At 53.8% G+C, this 18,116-nt stretch overlaps 3 protein-coding genes across 3 annotated transcripts; 1 reads left to right on the top strand and 2 right to left on the bottom strand.

Moving 5' to 3' along the window:
- Positions 1–271: 271 nt before the first annotated feature.
- On the bottom strand, positions 272–7,900 carry LOC109692275 (endothelin-converting enzyme-like 1). The gene is made up of 7 exons (XM_020172797.2): positions 7,887–7,900; positions 7,523–7,601; positions 1,947–2,423; positions 1,330–1,398; positions 1,069–1,225; positions 672–753; positions 272–464 (listed from the first exon to the last, which is right to left on the bottom strand). Exons 1-7 carry the CDS (start codon positions 7,898–7,900, stop codon positions 272–274), a joined length of 1,071 nt encoding a protein of 356 aa, XP_020028386.2.
- Positions 7,901–8,802: 902 nt separating this feature from the next.
- Positions 8,803–12,978, top strand: LOC109692276 (endothelin-converting enzyme-like 1). Its single transcript, XM_074072315.1, has 6 exons — positions 8,803–8,806; positions 10,870–11,303; positions 11,852–11,920; positions 12,025–12,181; positions 12,497–12,578; positions 12,786–12,978. The coding sequence occupies exons 1-6, from the start codon at positions 8,803–8,805 to the stop codon at positions 12,976–12,978; spliced, it is 939 nt and encodes a 312-aa protein (XP_073928416.1).
- Positions 12,979–13,504: 526 nt separating this feature from the next.
- LOC109692277 (intestinal-type alkaline phosphatase-like) lies at positions 13,505–17,117 on the bottom strand. Its single transcript, XM_074069564.1, has 11 exons — positions 16,959–17,117; positions 16,754–16,870; positions 16,532–16,647; positions 16,175–16,349; positions 15,934–16,106; positions 15,611–15,745; positions 15,442–15,514; positions 15,192–15,326; positions 14,917–15,108; positions 14,608–14,724; positions 13,505–14,521 (listed from the first exon to the last, which is right to left on the bottom strand). The coding sequence occupies exons 1-11, from the start codon at positions 17,026–17,028 to the stop codon at positions 14,226–14,228; spliced, it is 1,599 nt and encodes a 532-aa protein (XP_073925665.1). The 5' UTR covers positions 17,029–17,117; the 3' UTR covers positions 13,505–14,225.
- Between the last annotated feature and the right edge of the window lie 999 nt (positions 17,118–18,116).

The following is an 18,116-nucleotide window of genomic DNA, read 5'->3' as shown; positions in this document are numbered from 1 at the left end:
GGAGCTCCCGCACCTGATCTTGCTGAGAGGATGGGTGGGGCACTACAGCAGCAAGACTTCCAGGGAAGGAGGCCTGGTGAGGAGCAACCTGGAGCCTCAGTGATGTCTGACTCCACACTGAGCCTGGGCTGGTGGCAGCAGGAAGCACTGACGCTCCCAGTTCTCAAGGCCACGACAGGGGTGGACACCCAGTTTAGCACCCACATTCCTGCCACTCCCACGCTGCACCCAGGGCAGCCTGACCTTGGCTTTGCTGGCAGCTGAGAAGTGCTCAGGTACAAACAGGGCACCAAGAGCCATGCCAAAAGCGGTGGTCGGCCTGGCCCAGGCACACTCGGGCCAGCTGCTGGGGCTTGTCACTGCCCTCCATCTCATAAGTCAACTCATGCAGTACCTCACAGAACGGTGGTGACAAGTGCTCACTCAGGACAATCACCACACGCCCGGCACAGTTGTGCCGGATCCTGGGGCCAAGGGAAGCAGGGGGTTGTCCAGACAGACATGCAGGTGGATTACACCAGGCCTCCCCCACACATGCTCCCAGCTGGGCTGGAACCCAGGACTCAACCTGCCCAACTAACAATGGGTGAGGGGCCAATCCAGATATGAAGAGGCTCAACCTGAAGACCCCGAGTCCCAGTCACAGAGCACAACCCACTCCTGCTACTGACCAGAGCCCCAGTGGGCCAGCACCACTTCCCCCTTCCTGTATGGTGGGAGACTGGCCAGATTCCTGCTTCACACTTGCTCCCCCTAGGTGGACCTGGGGCAGCACAACCTGGGCCACACCTTCCCTGGGAGCTGTCCAGACTTAGCCTCTCCATCCCCAGGGGAGGAGATGGCAGCTCAGGAGACCCCAGATTGCCCAGGATTCCAAAGGGCAGGAGGGAGCACCAGTCTCTGAACCTGGGATCTGGACTTCTATTGCAAGGCCACCACTTGCCTCCCCCAGTATGCCTTCCATGTGACCATTCAAAGGTCATCAAGCAGACAGGGCCAAGGTGAAAGGGGGAGGGGCGCCTGAGGCAAGCAGCAGGGATGGCAGTGGTGGGTGGTCTGTAGTCCCACCTGCCGGGGCTGGGGGAGCGAGTTTGGCCTGATGAGCTGGGACACCACTGCATGTAGTCCAGGCCAGCGGCAGGATCTCCTGGACCCTCTGCTCCACAGCATCGGCTCCCAAAAGGCTGACCAGACGCTCCATGAACACCCTGTATGCCGCCAGGATCTGAGCCAGGACAGGGGCTGTCCTCAAGAGGGGGACAGACCTAGCCAGGGACCATCCCTGCTGGGGCCCCAGCCTTCCCTGCGGTCCATCCCACACTCAGGCACCTTTTCACTCTCCTCATCCTGAGCTAGGTACAGGGTCCTCTCTGGCAGGGTGAGCCCATCCTGGTCAATCTGGAGAGGAAGGCAGGGATTTAGGTCAGAGGTCAGTGTGTCAGCTTCTCCAGACAGACTTCCCACCCCAATGCCAAAACAGTGAGGACCTGCCAGACATCCACTGTCACAAGCCCCAGCATCACACAGAGAGTAGCCTCTTCCTGCACGCAGGGCAGCTGGTCAGAGTCCCAGGCCCCCAGGCCCAGCCTGGAGACTCAAGGCAGAGGCCACTGCCTACCCCTTCCCTTTGCCTACTTGTGGGGACATGCGCGGGCCCGTGCACTGGGAGTTGGGGGTCCCTGGCATTCTTGGCCTGCCCTTGCCTGGTCCCTCACTGCTCCCACCGCCCGCGGGAGGGCTGGGAACTGTGGCTCCCGCCGCTCCACTAAACACTGCACTTCCTCCCGGGCAATGACTTGCGCCCTCCTCCCGCCGGCTCCTGCCGGCTCGCCATCCGCTGCTGCAGCTGCCCTGGACACGCGCCCCGGCTTCAGGGCCGCGGGGACACGCCTGCTCCTCGCAGCGCCCAGGGTCCCCCGCCCCCGGCGAGGTGCGGGGACACTCACGCGGATGACGTAGCGCGAGGAGTTCCTGTCGTCCAGGCTGACGGTGAGCGAGAAGAGCGCGGCCGCGCTGTACACGCCCTGCGCCTTGTACAGCAGCCGGTTGAGGTCCCAGCGTGCCGCCGTCCCCGGGCGCTCGGCCGCGCCGCCCAGGTCCCAGCCCCCGCAGTCCTCGATGACCTCGAGCATGGGCCGCGGCCCGAGCCGCTCGATCTCGCGCATGTCGAGGCACGAGCGGAAGAAGGCGCGCACCTTGCGCTGCGCCGAGCCGCCCGGGCCTCCCTGGGGCCGCGCCAGCAGGCGCCGCAGGCGCTCCTCGTTCTGCTCGCCGATGGCCGCGATGGTGCCATAGGTGAACTTGTCGTCGGGGATGGCGTGGCGTCGCAGCCAGCCGCCGCACGCAAACGAGTAGAAGTCCTGGCACGGGTCGATGCTGGCGTCCAGGTTGGCGGCCAGGAAGCGGGCGGCGCGCGCGAAGGCCTTGAGCAAAACTGCCACTCACTGTTCTGTAGTTGGTCCTTCGTTGTCCACATCCCTTTTATTTCATTGCCTGTGACCCTCAGATCTGCTTCTGCCTAAAAACCCCACCTCCATCCAGGTCCTGCAGCATGGTGCATTTGGAAAGGCCTATATGCGTGGGAAAAGGTTCCAACTAATGCAGAATCCACCCTGGCAAAGACCTAAAGGTCCCCCCGGGGGTACTAATGTGCAGAAACAACAGTCCCTCAAATCAGAGACAGGAAGCATCCACCAGAAAAGTCAAGACTGGGCACCTCCATGACATAGCCTTGGGTAAAAATCCTGGAAAAGTTGTGACATTTGTTATCTAGGTTGCATGTACCCACCTGGTCAAAGTGACATTGTTTAAATAGCCAACGCTGGCAACATTGCCAATGTTCGTCAACAGGAGAGGGAAGAACGTTGCATTTTCATAAATGGGAAACTTACAGCAGTGAGAATGACAGTGCTTTCCCTTAATTGAACAAATGACAGGCTGTTGTAGGTGTGGTTTCAGACCTCCACAATAAGTGAATTGCACGCTATAGCAAGCCACAGCATTTTTTCATTCCCTAGTACATACTGACTATTCTGCTAAGTCTGTAATAGCATTGTGTCTAAAACAATGTTTGTATCTTAACTTAAAAATAATGGTATTGCTAGGGCTGGAGGCGTGGCTCAAGTGATAGAGCATTTGCCTAGCAGGTCCTGAGTTCAAACCTCCAGTACCACAGAGTAAATAAATAAATTTTAAAATGTGTTAATGCTTAAAAAGAAATGCCAGGAATTGCCGGGCATGGTAGCATATGCCTGTACTCCCAGCACTCAGGAGACTAAGACAGCAAAATCTGGAGACTGAGGTCAGCCTGGACTACATTGGATAGACCCTGTCTCAAATCAAACAGACAATACTGGGTATCATCATAGCCTTCAGCACATAATTCTTTTGGGGGATGATTGTGGAGGAGGTCCCCATTTTAAGGAAACATGGCAAACAAAGAAATAGGAAAGAACACATGGAATGTGGGGGGAGGCCCAGATGGACCAGAGATGTTCTCATGTGTGAGAGATTCAAACTGTGATTCCAAGAAGAGCCAACCAATCAGTAAGGTCCACAAAAATGGAGGTGAGCAATCAAAAGTGGCCTAACTTGAGGTATAACCCTCACTCTAAAACCTGTCATTGTGTGCTAGGTTCCTCAGCTTAGCCACTCACCATTCTATCTCCTTTTAATGACGTCCAGATAAATCTTTGCTTCTTCCACTCTCTGTCTTGGTAAATTCTTTTACCAACTGGGGCTCCAAAATCCATGACATTGATGTTTACAGGTGCTGAGCGATCAGGGTGGTGGCTTCTAAAGCTTGGGATGGCTGTGTCAATTTCTTAGAAGAATTCTCCCATCAGGTTTGCTGCATCGTCTGCTCTCCTTTTACAGAAACATTTCTCAGTAGCGTGCCATGCTGTCAAACAGCATTTTACCCTCAGTACAACTTCTTTCAAAATGAGACTCAATCTGCTCAAACCCTGGCATTGCTTTAGCAACTAAGTTTTTATATTCTAAATCCTTCATTGTCATTAACAATGTTCACAGCATCTTCACCAGGAGTTGATTCCATCTGAAAAACCACTTTATTTAATAGGCAAGTATGATGGTGAACACCTGTGTTCCCAGCTCTCGGGAGACAGAGTCAAGGAAGAAACGAAAAGAGTGGGGAGAGGGAGAGGAAGGGAGGGAGAAGAGAGGGAAGAAAAGGAAGAGAAAGGGAGAGGAAAAAGAAAGAGACAATTTTATTTGTGGTCTCCATAGGAAGCTTCCCCTTATCTGAAATTTTTTGTCATAAAGGGCTAGAGGTGTAGCTCAGTCTAGCATGCATGAGACCCTGGGTTCAATCCTCAACACCACACAAAAATAACAAGATTCCAAAGTCAAAATTGCTTCTTGAAATTGCCATGAGCACTAGCAGCTAGTGGCTCAAAGCCTGTAATCCTAGCTAATCAGGAGGCAGAGATCAGGAGGACTGAGGTTCGAGGCCAGCCCAGGCAAATAGTTCAAGAGGCTATACCCAACACAAGGAAAGAGGGCTAGTGGAGTGGCTCAAGTAGTACAGCACCTGCATGGCAAATGTGGGGCCCTGAGTTCAAACCCCAGTACTGCCAAAAAAAATAAATAAATAACCAACACAAGGAAAGGGCTGGTGGGGTGGCAGAGAGGACCTGAGTTCAATCCCAATACTGCAAAAAAATGTTTTTAATTTCCCCTTTTTTTTTTAACAAAGCTTTTTTTTCTTTTGACAGTACTTGGGGTTTGAACTCAGGGACTTGTGCTTGCTAGGCAGGCGCTCTACCACTTGAGCCACACTCCCAGCCCTAATTTCTCCTTGATCCATGGGCTGCAGGATAGACATTGTTAGCAGGCATGAAAACAGTATGAACCTCATTGCACATCTCCAACAGAGCTCTTGCGTGGCAGGCTGCATTGTCAATGAGAAGTAATATTTTGAAAGGAGTCTTCTTTGTCTGATCAGTAGGTCTGAAAAGTGGACTTAAATATTCAGTTAACCATATTGTAAACAGATGTGCTATCGTCTCTGCTTTTTGCATGGGCAGTGTAGATTTTGAATAATTAAGAGCTCTAGAATTTGGAGAAAGCCATGAGCACTGCCTTGGTCCCTGACAAGAGTCAGCCTGTTTTTGGAACTTCTGCAGTGGAGCATAACTTCTCTGTAGCTATAAAGGTCCTAGGTGGCCTCTTCTCCCAGTTGAAGCTGGCTCACGCTCACTGACAATCCTGGACAACTCCTTGCAGCCCGTACACCATTGTCGAACAATTAGGGTAGTTAGATTTCTGATGACATGTATTGCCCCATCGCAGGAAAGTAGAAGGCCACAGAGAGGAACCACCATTTGGAGTCTACTCCCATGTCCGGAGAGGGAGCAGGAAATGTTTCTCCTCCCCCCACTTCTCCCTACTTTCTCCTGTTATACCAAATAAATCCTTGCTGAAACTTCCACCTGATGAGACTCCTTGCTGTGAGACACCTGGAAATGCTTTTCATGTTTGCAGATCTCAAGGACCTGTTTTGTGTGGAAATGGGGAAGCTGTGGGAACCCCTGAATTCACCCCTCCTCTGGTAACTGTTTGATTTCCATCCAGACAACTAACATATTAACAATAAGACGGTTTCAATTTTTAAAAAAAGTCATTTGTGAGTTTGTGGGAGTGAGATGGGGGTAGGAAGGCACAAAGGGAAGAATACAAAGGAGCCAGAGAGCAGGCACAGCACTGCATCCGGGTACATTTTGCCAAACATCCTGCTCCACCATTGTCCTGGAGTAAGGGCGGACCATGGTCGAGGCTACATCTTGGTATAGCAGCCAAGGATCCCCAGCAACCACCCCAACAGGAAGGACTTTGCAAACCCTAGAGTTAGCTGGAGGCCTCATCCACATGTCCTTACAGCTGTGGGTTTATGCACATAGCCTCCCTCACATCGCCACCTTGGCTCTGAGGACGCTGTGTTAGGTATACCGTTCTCCTTTCTCCGGTTCTTGCAAATGCTCTCCCATTTTTAAGAACTCTCCACATTAAGTACCTACCCTTACATAGTCATTGAATCCTGTCCATCACTGAATCCTATCCATGAAAGTGTCTAGGACCCGACTGCTCAGTACACTTGACTACATGGTCAACTGCCTGCCCTTAATCTCCCATGGGAGGGTGAACTTTCACTTTTGCATTTGCTCCAAATAAATCTTGCTCTGTTAAAACCCCCGTGTGTCCACCCCTGATTCTTTCTTCTATTTTTTTTCTTTTTGTTGGTACTGGAGTTTGAACTCAGGGCCTCGTACTTTCTAGGCACGTGTTGTACCACTTGAGCCATGCCTCCAGACCCCTGAATTCTTTCTTCATTGAGACTGAGAACTTTCCATTTTTCTCCACTGACAGGCATAGCTTTTATTTCTTCCGAGAACTTTTCTGTTTTGCCTAGCACATGTAAGTCCCTGGGTTCAATCTCCAGCACTGAAAAACAACAACAAAAAGAATCCCAAAAAACAAAAAACCTTTTTGTTTGCATTCACAAATTGGCTGTTTGAGGCAAGAAGCCTTTTTTTGCCCTGAGATAGCTTTCAATATGCCTTCCTCACTAAGCTTAATCATTTCTAACTTTTAGTTAATTAATTAATTAATTAATTAATTTTATTTATTTATTTTTTGGTTGTTGGGGTTTAAACTGAGGGCCTCACGATTGCTAGGCAGGCACTCTAACTCTTGAGCAGCCCTTTTGTGTGTGTGATGTGTTTTTTCAAGATAGGGTCTTGTGAACTATTTGTCTGGGCTGATCTCTGTCTCCCAAGTAGGTAGGACTACAGTCCTGAGTCCCGGGTTTTAATTGAGATGAAGGTCATGTGACCCTTCCTTTCACTTGAATACTTAGAGATCACCACACAGTTATTAACTGGCCTGATGTCAGTATTTCGGAGTCTCCAGGGATAGGAGGTCCAAGGAAAGTTACAGAGGTGGAGAGTAGCTGGTCAGTGGAGCTGTCAGAACACCCACAATGTATCCATTAGGGTCACCATCTTCTATGGGTGCCATTCGCGGCACCCCACAATGAACATTACCACCAAAGATCACACATCACCCTAACAGACAGAATAAGCAAAACGTTTGGTTAGTCAGACATTTGAAATGTCACAAGTATTACAAAACGGTGACACAGAGACCTAAGTGAGCACGTGCCATTACAATGGCACCGATACTCCAGGCAGGGTTGCCACCAACTTTCAATTGGTGAGAGCTTAGAGTCGTGGTGAAGGCAATGAACTGCGGCAGGCCTGCAAATGAACCCCCCAAACCGAAGTGCAGATCACAGCACGCGTGCTGTAGGCCATGGCTTTTCTTTACATGAAGTTCAAAAACAGGCAGGACTGCACTCTACGGGGGCAGAAGACTAGGAAAAGCAACTGAGTGTTGTGCAGTCAAACTCAGCCCAGCTTGAGGCTGCCTCTGCACTGGAGTCCTTACAGAAGGACCTCTGGGACCTGCAGGTGGCTGGGTACCTTACACTAAGAAAACCTACCTTAGTGGGGTATGCTTGTAACACACAGTTCAGTGCCAGCTGATTACAGACGCTGAGCTCCATCCCTCCCAGGAGGCCACTGATTCAAAGAAGGCCAAGGGCGAGGCCGAGCTGGACCAAATCATGCTGTCTCTGTGCCCCGCTTCCTTTTTCTACCCACAAGTATGGTCCCCAGTTCTCACAGTGTCCTCTGGTCTGAGGGCTGCCCCAGTTCTGAATCACTCTTTGTTCAAGTAAACTCTGTTCAGTTTAATTCACCTACAGCTTTTCCTTTTAACAGATTGGTGCAGTAGGCAGATGTGAAGCAAAGACCCTCTACCCCGGGCCAGGGAGGGAGCGAGAGAAAGCGCTTGCTGGGGCTCACCGTGCCATCGCCATCGTCTCTCTGGAGTTCAGAGCTCTAAGAATTTGTTTCAAGGGTTTTGTTGTTGTTGTTGTTGTTCTGGGTTTTGTTTTGTTTTGAGCTAGGGTCTTGCTATATAACCTAGGTGATCTCCACCTGATGATCCTCCTGCCTCTACTTCCCAAGTGCCAGCCATGGGCCACCATGTCCAGCTCCCAGGCTCTGTTTTGAGTTCTTTCTTTGAGTCAGGTGCCAGAGTCTCACGCCTGTAATCCTAGCTACTCAGGAGGCAGAGATCAGGAGGATTGGGGTTCAAAGCCAGTTCAACAGACCCTATCTCGAAAAAAAAAATCACAAAAAAGGGCTGGTGGAATGGCTCAAGGTGTAGGCTCTGAGTTCAAGTCCCAGTACCGCAAAAAGAAAAGAGTTCTTTCTTTGAGTGTGTGTGTGTGGCAGGGGAGGGGTGGGGAGGGGGAGATTAAATCCTGTTTGAGTTCAGAATCAGTGATGGAAACAGGACTGAGTCCTTCACAGGGTCTCAGGTATCCGTGGGTCAGACACAAACTGGATGAGATCCATCCAGGGTCAAATTGGATTAAAGTACCTGGATCCAGTTAAGAAGCCTTGGGTAGGTTTTTGGTTTTGCTTCTGGTTTTGCGTTTTATTTTATTCTGAACTCAGGGCTTCACGCTTGCTAGGCAGGCACTCTACCACTTAAGCCACTCTGCCAGCCCTTTTTTTGTATTGAGTATTTTCGAGATAGGATCTCGTGAACTATTTGCCCAGGCTGGTTTCAAACTGCAATCCTCCTGAGTAGCAAGGATTAGAGATGTGAACCAGTGGCACCCAGCTGGTTTTATTTTTGTAATGGAGTTATCTAAACCCAAGGAGTCTGGATTTTAGATAAAATAATCACGTGTAAGACTTTTTTAGAGACATGGGTGAAGCTCACCAAAAACAACCTAGTGACACAGTGGCCTCAGTAGGGAAAACTTAGCCAAAACAAAATTGCTCATTGGAAAAGAAAAAAAAAAAAAAAACAGTAAGTGCTATGGTTTGGATGTGTTTTGAGTGTTTCAGTGTGGTAAACTTAATTCCTATCAGAGAGCTGACTGCGGTGTTTACAGGTGGGGCCTTGGGAAGTGATTAGGAGTGGATAGTCCTTTGCAGTGGAGTCCTCAAGATTAAATCCTGGTGGCTTCTTAAGAAGAGTGAGTAGCATGCCTTTGTACATGTCTATAATCCCAGCTCCCGGGAGGCTGAGACAGGAGGATCATGAGTTCAAGACCAGCCTGAGCTACATAGAAGATACTGCTTCAAGAAAAAAGAAAAATTCATAGAAAGTTATATACTATCTATTATAATTTTAGTTATCTTCAAATTTATGCAACAGAAATAACCAAATTTCCTCATTCACAGATGGTTGTTTACTCTGCTACTTTCCCAAGCAACTCTAGGCCTAAAGTGTTTTGTTTTCAGAGACTCATGGAAAGGACTCTGACAAGTTTCTGATGTCTTCAAGATTGTACTATGGGACTAGCTGAGAATCCCCAGAACTCCTGTGAAGAAACTGATTGGCTCATAAAACTCAACCCAACATCAATCAGAATAAGAGTTAATTAAAGCCAAAAGTGGTGGAGCATGCCTGTAACACCGTGGCTGTAATGCCAGCACTCAGAGGCTGAGGCAGGAAAAGTTCAAGTTTAGACACAGAGGTGGTGAGACCCTGCTTTACAAAAACAAACAAACAACTAAAAACCCAGACAGTTAAGTAAATACCAAGGAAAAGCTGTGGTAGCTGTTCATGCCAGAAGTCAGCCAGCACTGAAAATGTCAGGTATACAATTTGAACAAACTCCATATGCTTGATCCAAGACAACTCCCCTGCGATCATCTATTTAACAGCCACGCTAGGTACCTAAATCGGAAGGAAATGTTCATGGACTCAGGCCCTTGCCCAGTGCAAGGGAGGCCCCTGGGCTTGATCCCCAGCACTGCCCTAAGTAAATAAATAAATAAATACATGGATACATACATACTACAATCTATTGTAGAACAGACAGAATGAAACAATTGATAGGATTTATTGCTGGGGGTCACTATTCCAAAATTGCCAAAATGGTTTCTAACCACTGTTTGGCATGTCAAACTCATACTCCTGGGAAGATAGTCAGAACGTCAGGGGGTGCACATCAGGGGGTGACAGATGGACTTCATCCAATTGCCACCGGGGAATCAGTGTGCACTTGTCATAGGTTGCATGTTTTTGGTTCGACAAAAGCTTCCCCATGCAGGGCTGATGCCGTGGTGCTGTGATGGTGTCAGAACTCATTTCTGGGGGCTGAGTGAGGAATTATGAAAGAAATAGCTTTCTATTCTGGAGACAGGTGACCACTGTCTCCACTGCTATAGTTTGGATCTTAAATGTTTCCCCAGAGGCCCATGTATTGTAGGCTTGGTCCCAGGCTTGTGCCACTAGGTGGGGGTGGTGGAGCCTTGCAGATGTGGGGTACAGTGGAGGTCATCAGGTTGTTGGGGGTAGTGGGACACTGGCCCCTTCTTTTTCTTTCCCTCTTCACCTCCTGGCCGGGGGTGAATAATTTTGCTCCACTCCTGCCATGCTTTGCTGCCTCAGGCCCACAGCAATGGGACCAACCAACGATGGACTGAACCCTCTAAAACCTGGGGCCCAAACAAATCTTTTCACTTCATACATTGACTTTGCATTTGTCATGACGATGAAAAGCTGAGTAGCATACTAGTGACCCTCAGTCTTCCTGAGGGGCTGGAAGGACAGATGGCATTTCAAACGGAGACAGACAATGTTAGCTGGATCAGCTGGGTTGCCCTGGCCAAGGCATTACCATTGGCTTTAGTGGCGACTGGTCCTGCGTCCACTGGGAACAGGGTGACTACTGTGAATAGTTCCTGGCAGTAGGGATGGTGAAGAAAACATAAAGCCTCACTTAACAAACGGCAAAGTTTGTCTGAACTTTGGGTGCAGTGCAGTTTAGAATCAGTGAGCTGCCAGACCTCTGGAGTGTGGACAAACAGCTGCGACGCCACGCCATCCCCGACGACAAGTTCACCTATGGCACCATCGCGGCCATCGGCGAGCAGAACGAGGAGCGCCTGCGGCGCCTGCTGGCGCGGCCCCAGGGAGGCCCGGGCGGCTCGGCGCAGCGCAAGGTGCGCGCCTTCTTCCGCTCGTGCCTCGACATGCGCGAGATCGAGCGGCTCGGGCCGCGGCCCATGCTCGAGGTCATCGAGGACTGCGGGGGCTGGGACCTGGGCGGCGCGGCCGAGCGCCCGGGGACGGCGGCACGCTGGGACCTCAACCGGCTGCTGTACAAGGCGCAGGGCGTGTACAGCGCGGCCGCGCTCTTCTCGCTCACCGTCAGCCTGGACGACAGGAACTCCTCGCGCTACGTCATCCGCGTGAGTGTCCCCGCACCTCGCCGGGGGCGGGGGACCCTGGGCGCTGCGAGGAGCAGGCGTGTCCCCGCGGCCCTGAAGCCGGGGCGCGTGTCCAGGGCAGCTGCAGCAGCGGATGGCGAGCCGGCAGGAGCCGGCGGGAGGAGGGCGCAAGTCATTGCCCGGGAGGAAGTGCAGTGTTTAGTGGAGCGGCGGGAGCCACAGTTCCCAGCCCTCCCGCGGGCGGTGGGAGCAGTGAGGGACCAGGCAAGGGCAGGCCAAGAATGCCAGGGACCCCCAACTCCCAGTGCACGGGCCCGCGCATGTCCCCACAAGTAGGCAAAGGGAAGGGGTAGGCAGTGGCCTCTGCCTTGAGTCTCCAGGCTGGGCCTGGGGGCCTGGGACTCTGACCAGCTGCCCTGCGTGCAGGAAGAGGCTACTCTCTGTGTGATGCTGGGGCTTGTGACAGTGGATGTCTGGCAGGTCCTCACTGTTTTGGCATTGGGGTGGGAAGTCTGTCTGGAGAAGCTGACACACTGACCTCTGACCTAAATCCCTGCCTTCCTCTCCAGATTGACCAGGATGGGCTCACCCTGCCAGAGAGGACCCTGTACCTAGCTCAGGATGAGGAGAGTGAAAAGGTGCCTGAGTGTGGGATGGACCGCAGGGAAGGCTGGGGCCCCAGCAGGGATGGTCCCTGGCTAGGTCTGTCCCCCTCTTGAGGACAGCCCCTGTCCTGGCTCAGATCCTGGCGGCATACAGGGTGTTCATGGAGCGTCTGGTCAGCCTTTTGGGAGCCGATGCTGTGGAGCAGAGGGTCCAGGAGATCCTGCCGCTGGCCTGGACTACATGCAGTGGTGTCCCAGCTCATCAGGCCAAACTCGCTCCCCCAGCCCCGGCAGGTGGGACTACAGACCACCCACCACTGCCATCCCTGCTGCTTGCCTCAGGCGCCCCTCCCCCTTTCACCTTGGCCCTGTCTGCTTGATGACCTTTGAATGGTCACATGGAAGGCATACTGGGGGAGGCAAGTGGTGGCCTTGCAATAGAAGTCCAGATCCCAGGTTCAGAGACTGGTGCTCCCTCCTGCCCTTTGGAATCCTGGGCAATCTGGGGTCTCCTGAGCTGCCATCTCCTCCCCTGGGGATGGAGAGGCTAAGTCTGGACAGCTCCCAGGGAAGGTGTGGCCCAGGTTGTGCTGCCCCAGGTCCACCTAGGGGGAGCAAGTGTGAAGCAGGAATCTGGCCAGTCTCCCACCATACAGGAAGGGGGAAGTGGTGCTGGCCCACTGGGGCTCTGGTCAGTAGCAGGAGTGGGTTGTGCTCTGTGACTGGGACTCGGGGTCTTCAGGTTGAGCCTCTTCATATCTGGATTGGCCCCTCACCCATTGTTAGTTGGGCAGGTTGAGTCCTGGGTTCCAGCCCAGCTGGGAGCATGTGTGGGGGAGGCCTGGTGTAATCCACCTGCATGTCTGTCTGGACAACCCCCTGCTTCCCTTGGCCCCAGGATCCGGCACAACTGTGCCGGGCGTGTGGTGATTGTCCTGAGTGAGCACTTGTCACCACCGTTCTGTGAGGTACTGCATGAGTTGACTTATGAGATGGAGGGCAGTGACAAGCCCCAGCAGCTGGCCCGAGTGTGCCTGGGCCAGGCCGACCACCGCTTTTGGCATGGCTCTTGGTGCCCTGTTTGTACCTGAGCACTTCTCAGCTGCCAGCAAAGCCAAGGTCAGGCTGCCCTGGGTGCAGCGTGGGAGTGGCAGGAATGTGGGTGCTAAACTGGGTGTCCACCCCTGTCGTGGCCTTGAGAACTGGGAGCGTCAGTGCTTCCTGCTGCCACCAGCCCAGGCTCAGTGTGGAGTCAGACATCACTGAGGCTCCAGGTTGCTCCTCACCAGGCCTCCTTCCCTGGAAGTCTTGCTGCTGTAGTGCCCCACCCATCCTCTCAGCAAGATCAGGTGCGGGAGCTCCAGCGTGCAGAGGCTGTTGCAGGCCCTGTTTGTCTCTTCTTTGTCAGGTGCAAGTCCTATAGTCCATGGTCACCCTACACCTGTGCATTTGCCCCTCTGCACTGTTCAAGGATTGTTTTTCCAGGATCCTTACCTAACTAAACTGTCCACCCTCAGGTGGCCTCTCCCTGGCCTCCTGATTCTAACCAACCGCCCTCCCCCCCCACTACCTGTACTGGGCCACCAGGCACTCAGGACTTTCTAGAAAGGATTATTGGCTTTTACATTGTACAGCAGTTTATTTTGTTCTGTGTCCTGGAATGATGGTCCCAAGAGAGCAGGAAATGCTCTTTGCTCAGAAACTTTGTGCATGCTGGGCGGTGGTGGCATTCATCCTAATGGAACCTCTGGGCCCTGTGAAGGGTGCCGGGTGTGGAGGTGGCCAGTGAGGGCGGTGAGGGCTGTGTCAAAACCCTGGTGGGGGATCCCTCATCCTCAGAAGCCTCTACAGGCTCCCAGTCTGAGGTGCTGAAGAGACTGGAGCCAAAAAAGGCAGGCCACTGTCTTGTCCAGTCCTCACCCTGTGGGGATTCCCAGGTTCTACTTGGTTCAAGGTACAGACTCAGCAGCGACTAGGTGGTTGGAGCCACCACCTCTTCTGGAAGGTGACATAGCCTCAGGAAGGCTGTGGCTGGCATTGCCTGCCTCCAAGTCACCCTATTGTGTTGGGGGTGAGCTGGGACAGACGTGCCCCCTACGGTCAGGCTGATTACTGCTCTGAGGAGAGCTGTGGATTGGAGAGCTGTGCCCATGGTGGAGGCACTGGGACTGACAGGCTGAGTTGGGTCTGAGTTGGAAACTTGGAGTTGGGGTTTGGGAAACTCAGCAGGAGCAGGGGTAGGAAGGAGATGGGGAGCACCATGTCGGGGCTGGAGATCCATTGGTGGAGGCCTGGTTTGGACACAGCAGGCACGGAGTGGTCATGGAGTGGCGGGAGCCTAGTGTGTGTCCAGCAGTAAAGTGGCTGCCAGTAGAGAGAGCAGCAGGGTAGTGGCCCGGCCAGGTTGAGCAGTGCGGCCCGAGGTGCCGCTGTGGTCGGCAGGGGGCGGCAGGTTGCAGGCGGCGTAGGGCTCCAGGCAGCCGGCGAAGGCCATGACGTGCGCGATGTAGCTCTGCTCCTGCACGCCGTGCACCAGGTGCGCCTGCGGGCCGCGCGCGAACACCGCTACGTCCTCGCCGCCGTGCGTCTCGGCTGCCAGCGGCACTGCCGCCTGCTGCCGGTACGTCGGGGAGCCTGGCAAGACCAGGCGTTCAGGGCGATGGTCTCTACCAAGAGTTCCCTCTGCCTGGAACCCCGTTGGGCAACCCAAATGCACTCACCGCTCTCGTTTTCCGTGACATCGGACCGGACACCATTGTCCACTTTGTAGCCTGGGCCATTCCCATACAGGATGGAAGTGAAGGCACTGCCGTCCAGGGCCTTGTAGGGGGCCAGTCCTGCATGTAGAGAGAGAGGCGTCAGTACTCCGACTGGACTATATGTGGCCCGGCCAGGACTGTCACTGTCTTCATGCTGAGATCTCAACAAGGCAGGTGCAGTCATTACGCCCCTCGACAGACAGGAACTAAGGCTCAGGGAGACTTCTGCCATAAAATTGATGCAATAGTTGCCACTGTCCCTTGGCCTACCGAAGATGGAGGTCCCCCGATGTGTGGCACCACCAAAAGTGAAGACGTGGGAGTGGTCAGCGGTGACAAGGGTAAGTGTGTCCCGCTCACTGGTGAGCTGGCTCGCCTTCTCAATGGCAGAGTCGAACATGACGGCCTCAGTCAGTGCCTTATACGCTACGCCTTCGTGGTGACCGTGGTCAATGCGGCCCCCTGCAAAGAGCAGGTGGGAGGGGTGACTCTTGGTCCTGCCCTGGGTCCTCCACCCCTCTGTTCTGCCAGGCCCCAAGACTCACCTTCCACAAAGAGGAAGAAGCCCTGGGGGTTCCTGCTCAGCATGTGCAGGGCCACCTCTGTCACCTCCAGCAAGGAGGGGTCCTGGGTGTGGTTTCGGTAGGCCTCGTATCTCAAGTGCTCAGGCTCAAAGAGGCCTGAGAGAGAAAGAGCCCGTGGTGACCATGAGATGGGTGGTGAGAGGAGTCATGGCACACGTGCACCAATGCAGGCCATCTGAGGGGTGCCAGGTCAGAAAGTGGGGGTCATTACCCATGAGGTGGGTCACTGATGGGTCCTGGGAAGCCTGCATCAGCTGAGTGCGGTTCCAAACATATCGGGACCCCTGGAGCGACATGGTCAGCTCTTAGCACTAAATCCTGACACCCACAGCTTTCCCCTGGTTCTTGCCCTGTCCCCTGCTTGTGGGTGCCCATATCACCTGGTTCTTCGCCAGCCACTCCTGCACCAGGTTCCGTCCATCCAGCCTGGTTCCCTCCTGGGTGGTGTCAGTTGGGTATTCTGGGTCTGGGGTCCCCTTGGGAAACATAAACTTCCGGCCCCCACCAAGTATCACCTGTGGTCGAATGATCGGGCCAGATGGACTTGGAGCCTGATGGGTCCCCTCCTCCCAGACGGCCCTCAGTGAACCCTCAGTCGATGGGAAGGGCCCCTTCTGGGCTGGACGTTTTACATCCCTTACCCACCAAGATGCTGGCAGGCCTACCCCTCCGCCAGCCCCCTCCCCTTGCTACGGAAGCTCACATCAATGTCCATGTTGGAGATGAGCTGGGTGGCAATGTCTGTGCAGCCTTCCTCCCGTGCCGAGGCAGGCATGTTGGCATCTGAGTACCAGTTGCGGTTCACCGTGTGTGCGTATGCGCTGGCGGGTGAGGCGTGCTGCACTGATGTGGTTGTCACCACTCCCACAGATTTCCCTGGAGGTGGCAGAGGTCAGAGGCCTGCTCATGACCTTGACCCAAAGCCCAGCTAGCTCCAAGCTCACCTGCTTTCTTGGCACGGTACATCACGGAGAGGACCTCGTTGCCATGCGTCGTGTTGCACCGGTTGTAGCGGGCACCCGCACTCAAGCCAATGGTTCTGTATTTGGTCTTGACCCCGCACAGGAAAGCTGTGGCCGTGCCTGCACTGTCTGGCACCTGTCTGTCCACGTTGTATGTCTGGGGCAGAGAGCTCAGTTCTCATCTGGGGCAGGATCCCATTGGGACCCAGGCCCGGGAGTTATCCCCATTTACCTAGGCTCCTAACAAGGTTCAGGCTCTCCTGGGTCCTTCTGTCTGCCAGTGTCCCCAGCCCCTTCCCCACTTCCTGCTGTGGAGGACTCGGGTGGCCCAGCACTCACCTTGGACAGGGCCAGGTATGGGAAGTGGTCCATGGCCAGGGGTGTTTCAGGCCCCGGTTGACCTTCCAACTGTCCTTTCAGGATCCGGGTGGCTGTCACCGTAGACACCCCCATTCCTGAAGGAACAGAACCCTGTCAGGCCCAAGCCCCTGATTGGGCCTGGACCTGCAGTGGGTGCAGGCACGTGAGGGCCACGGCGGGGGGCAGGCCTTGCACGCTCACCGTCCCCCAGGAAGAGGATGAGGTTCTTGGCTGCTGTCTGAATGGGCTGCAGCTTCTTGGCTGTGTTCAGGGCCTCCGCTGCCTTTTGATTCCAGAAGGCTGGATTCTCCTCCTCCACTGGCCAAGGGGTGAGTGGTGACAGGGTCAGTCTGGGAGCCAGCCAGGGGGAGGGGGAGGAGTAGGAGCGCCTGGGAGAGTCCATTACCGGGGATGACACCAAGGCACAGCTGTAGCCTCAGGGCGAGGAGCAGCAGCAGCAGCCAGGATCCCTGCATGTCTGCAGCTGGTGGTGGTGGGCTTGCAGCAGGATGGCTGGACTGGGACACCAGGGTACCAGCTACAGCACAGGCTGTCTGGGTTTAAATAGGCGTAGACTTTGTTTCTGGCCGTAAAGGCTCTCTGTCCCTCCCTAAGCCCCAGGCCCCCACCCTGGCCCCACCCCAGCCCAGGAACTGAAGCCTGGCTGGAAGGAAGCTGCAGGGTGTGGCTGACCTGATGGATTTCGGTGTCTCCTCCAGGCAGGGTGGAGCCTCCCACCCCTCTGCTCATGCTGCCTTTTGGGGACCCCTCCTTCCTTCCTGCCAAAAGCTGGGGTCAAGCTGTGTCCTGGGTGCTGAAGACAGGTAGGGCTCAAAACTCCCAGACTTGACCAGCCTCTCAGGTTTAGCCTCCTGATGCCAGGAGCCCATAGAGGAGGAAAAACACGCCCAGAGTGGCCTGACCGCCTTTCCCCCAGTTGTCTTCTCACCAGTCTTGGCCAGGGCAGGTGGGTGCCCAGGAATGTAAGCCCAGAGTGACTGTTGCGTGGGAAAGGTGGGTCTGGTGTTGACTGGTTATTTCACATGGATTGGGGGTCTTACATGTCTGCAGTTATTTCTGACCCCTTTCTAGGTCTTTCTGAGCAGCAGGCAGAATTTCCCTTTGTGGTTGACCCCTGTTTCCCGGGAGAGGTACACGGATGGCAGTGAGTCTGTTCTCCACCGGCCCTGGGCGCACCTGCAGGAGCTAAGAGGTTTCCTCCACCTCAGGCTGACTCCAAAGTATTCAGCAACCCGCTCCTGAGTGTATTTCAGGAGCAATTAAAGGCAGGGACTCAGATCTCTGTTCCCCAGGTTCACAGAGTTCTACTTACCACAGCCAAGAGGTGCGAGCAGCCCAGGTAACTTTGGATGGATGACTGGATAAACAAAATATGTCCCATCACACAATGGAAAACCATTCAACCTTTTTTTTTTTGTACTGGGGTTTTGACTCAGGGCCTACACCTTCAGGCATTCCATCATCCCTTTTTTGTGATGGCTTTTTTCAAGATAGGGTTTCAGGAACTAGTTTGCCTGGGCTGGCTTCAAACTGTGATCCTCCT

This window comes from Castor canadensis, chromosome 4 (genome assembly GCF_047511655.1).
Source record: "Castor canadensis chromosome 4, mCasCan1.hap1v2, whole genome shotgun sequence".
NCBI lineage: Eukaryota > Metazoa > Chordata > Mammalia > Rodentia > Castoridae > Castor > Castor canadensis.
This window is presented reverse-complemented; position numbering and strand designations above follow the sequence as displayed.

Bases quoted from the DNA above. Each gene is read 5' to 3' on its own strand.
- LOC109692276 (XM_074072315.1), top strand. The intron at 11,921-12,024 runs GTGCCTGAGTGT...GTCCTGGCTCAG, and splicing joins AGGATGAGGAGAGTGAAAAG to ATCCTGGCGGCATACAGGGT. The intron at 12,182-12,496 runs GTGGGACTACAG...AGGTCCACCTAG, and splicing joins CGCTCCCCCAGCCCCGGCAG to GGGGAGCAAGTGTGAAGCAG.
- LOC109692275 (XM_020172797.2), bottom strand. The intron at 2,424-7,522 runs GTAGGTTTTCTT...GTTTTGCTCAAG, and splicing joins TACAAGCATACCCCACTAAG to GCCTTCGCGCGCGCCGCCCG. The intron at 465-671 runs GTCAGTAGCAGG...CCTTGGCCCCAG, and splicing joins GCTGGCCCACTGGGGCTCTG to GATCCGGCACAACTGTGCCG.
- LOC109692277 (XM_074069564.1), bottom strand. From the start codon at position 17,028: ATGCAGGGATCCTGGCTGCTGCTGCTGCTCCTCGCCCTGAGGCTACAG. The intron at 16,871-16,958 runs GTAATGGACTCT...CCCCTTGGCCAG, and splicing joins GTGCCTTGGTGTCATCCCCG to TGGAGGAGGAGAATCCAGCC. The intron at 16,648-16,753 runs GTGAGCGTGCAA...CTGTTCCTTCAG, and splicing joins CATCCTCTTCCTGGGGGACG to GAATGGGGGTGTCTACGGTG.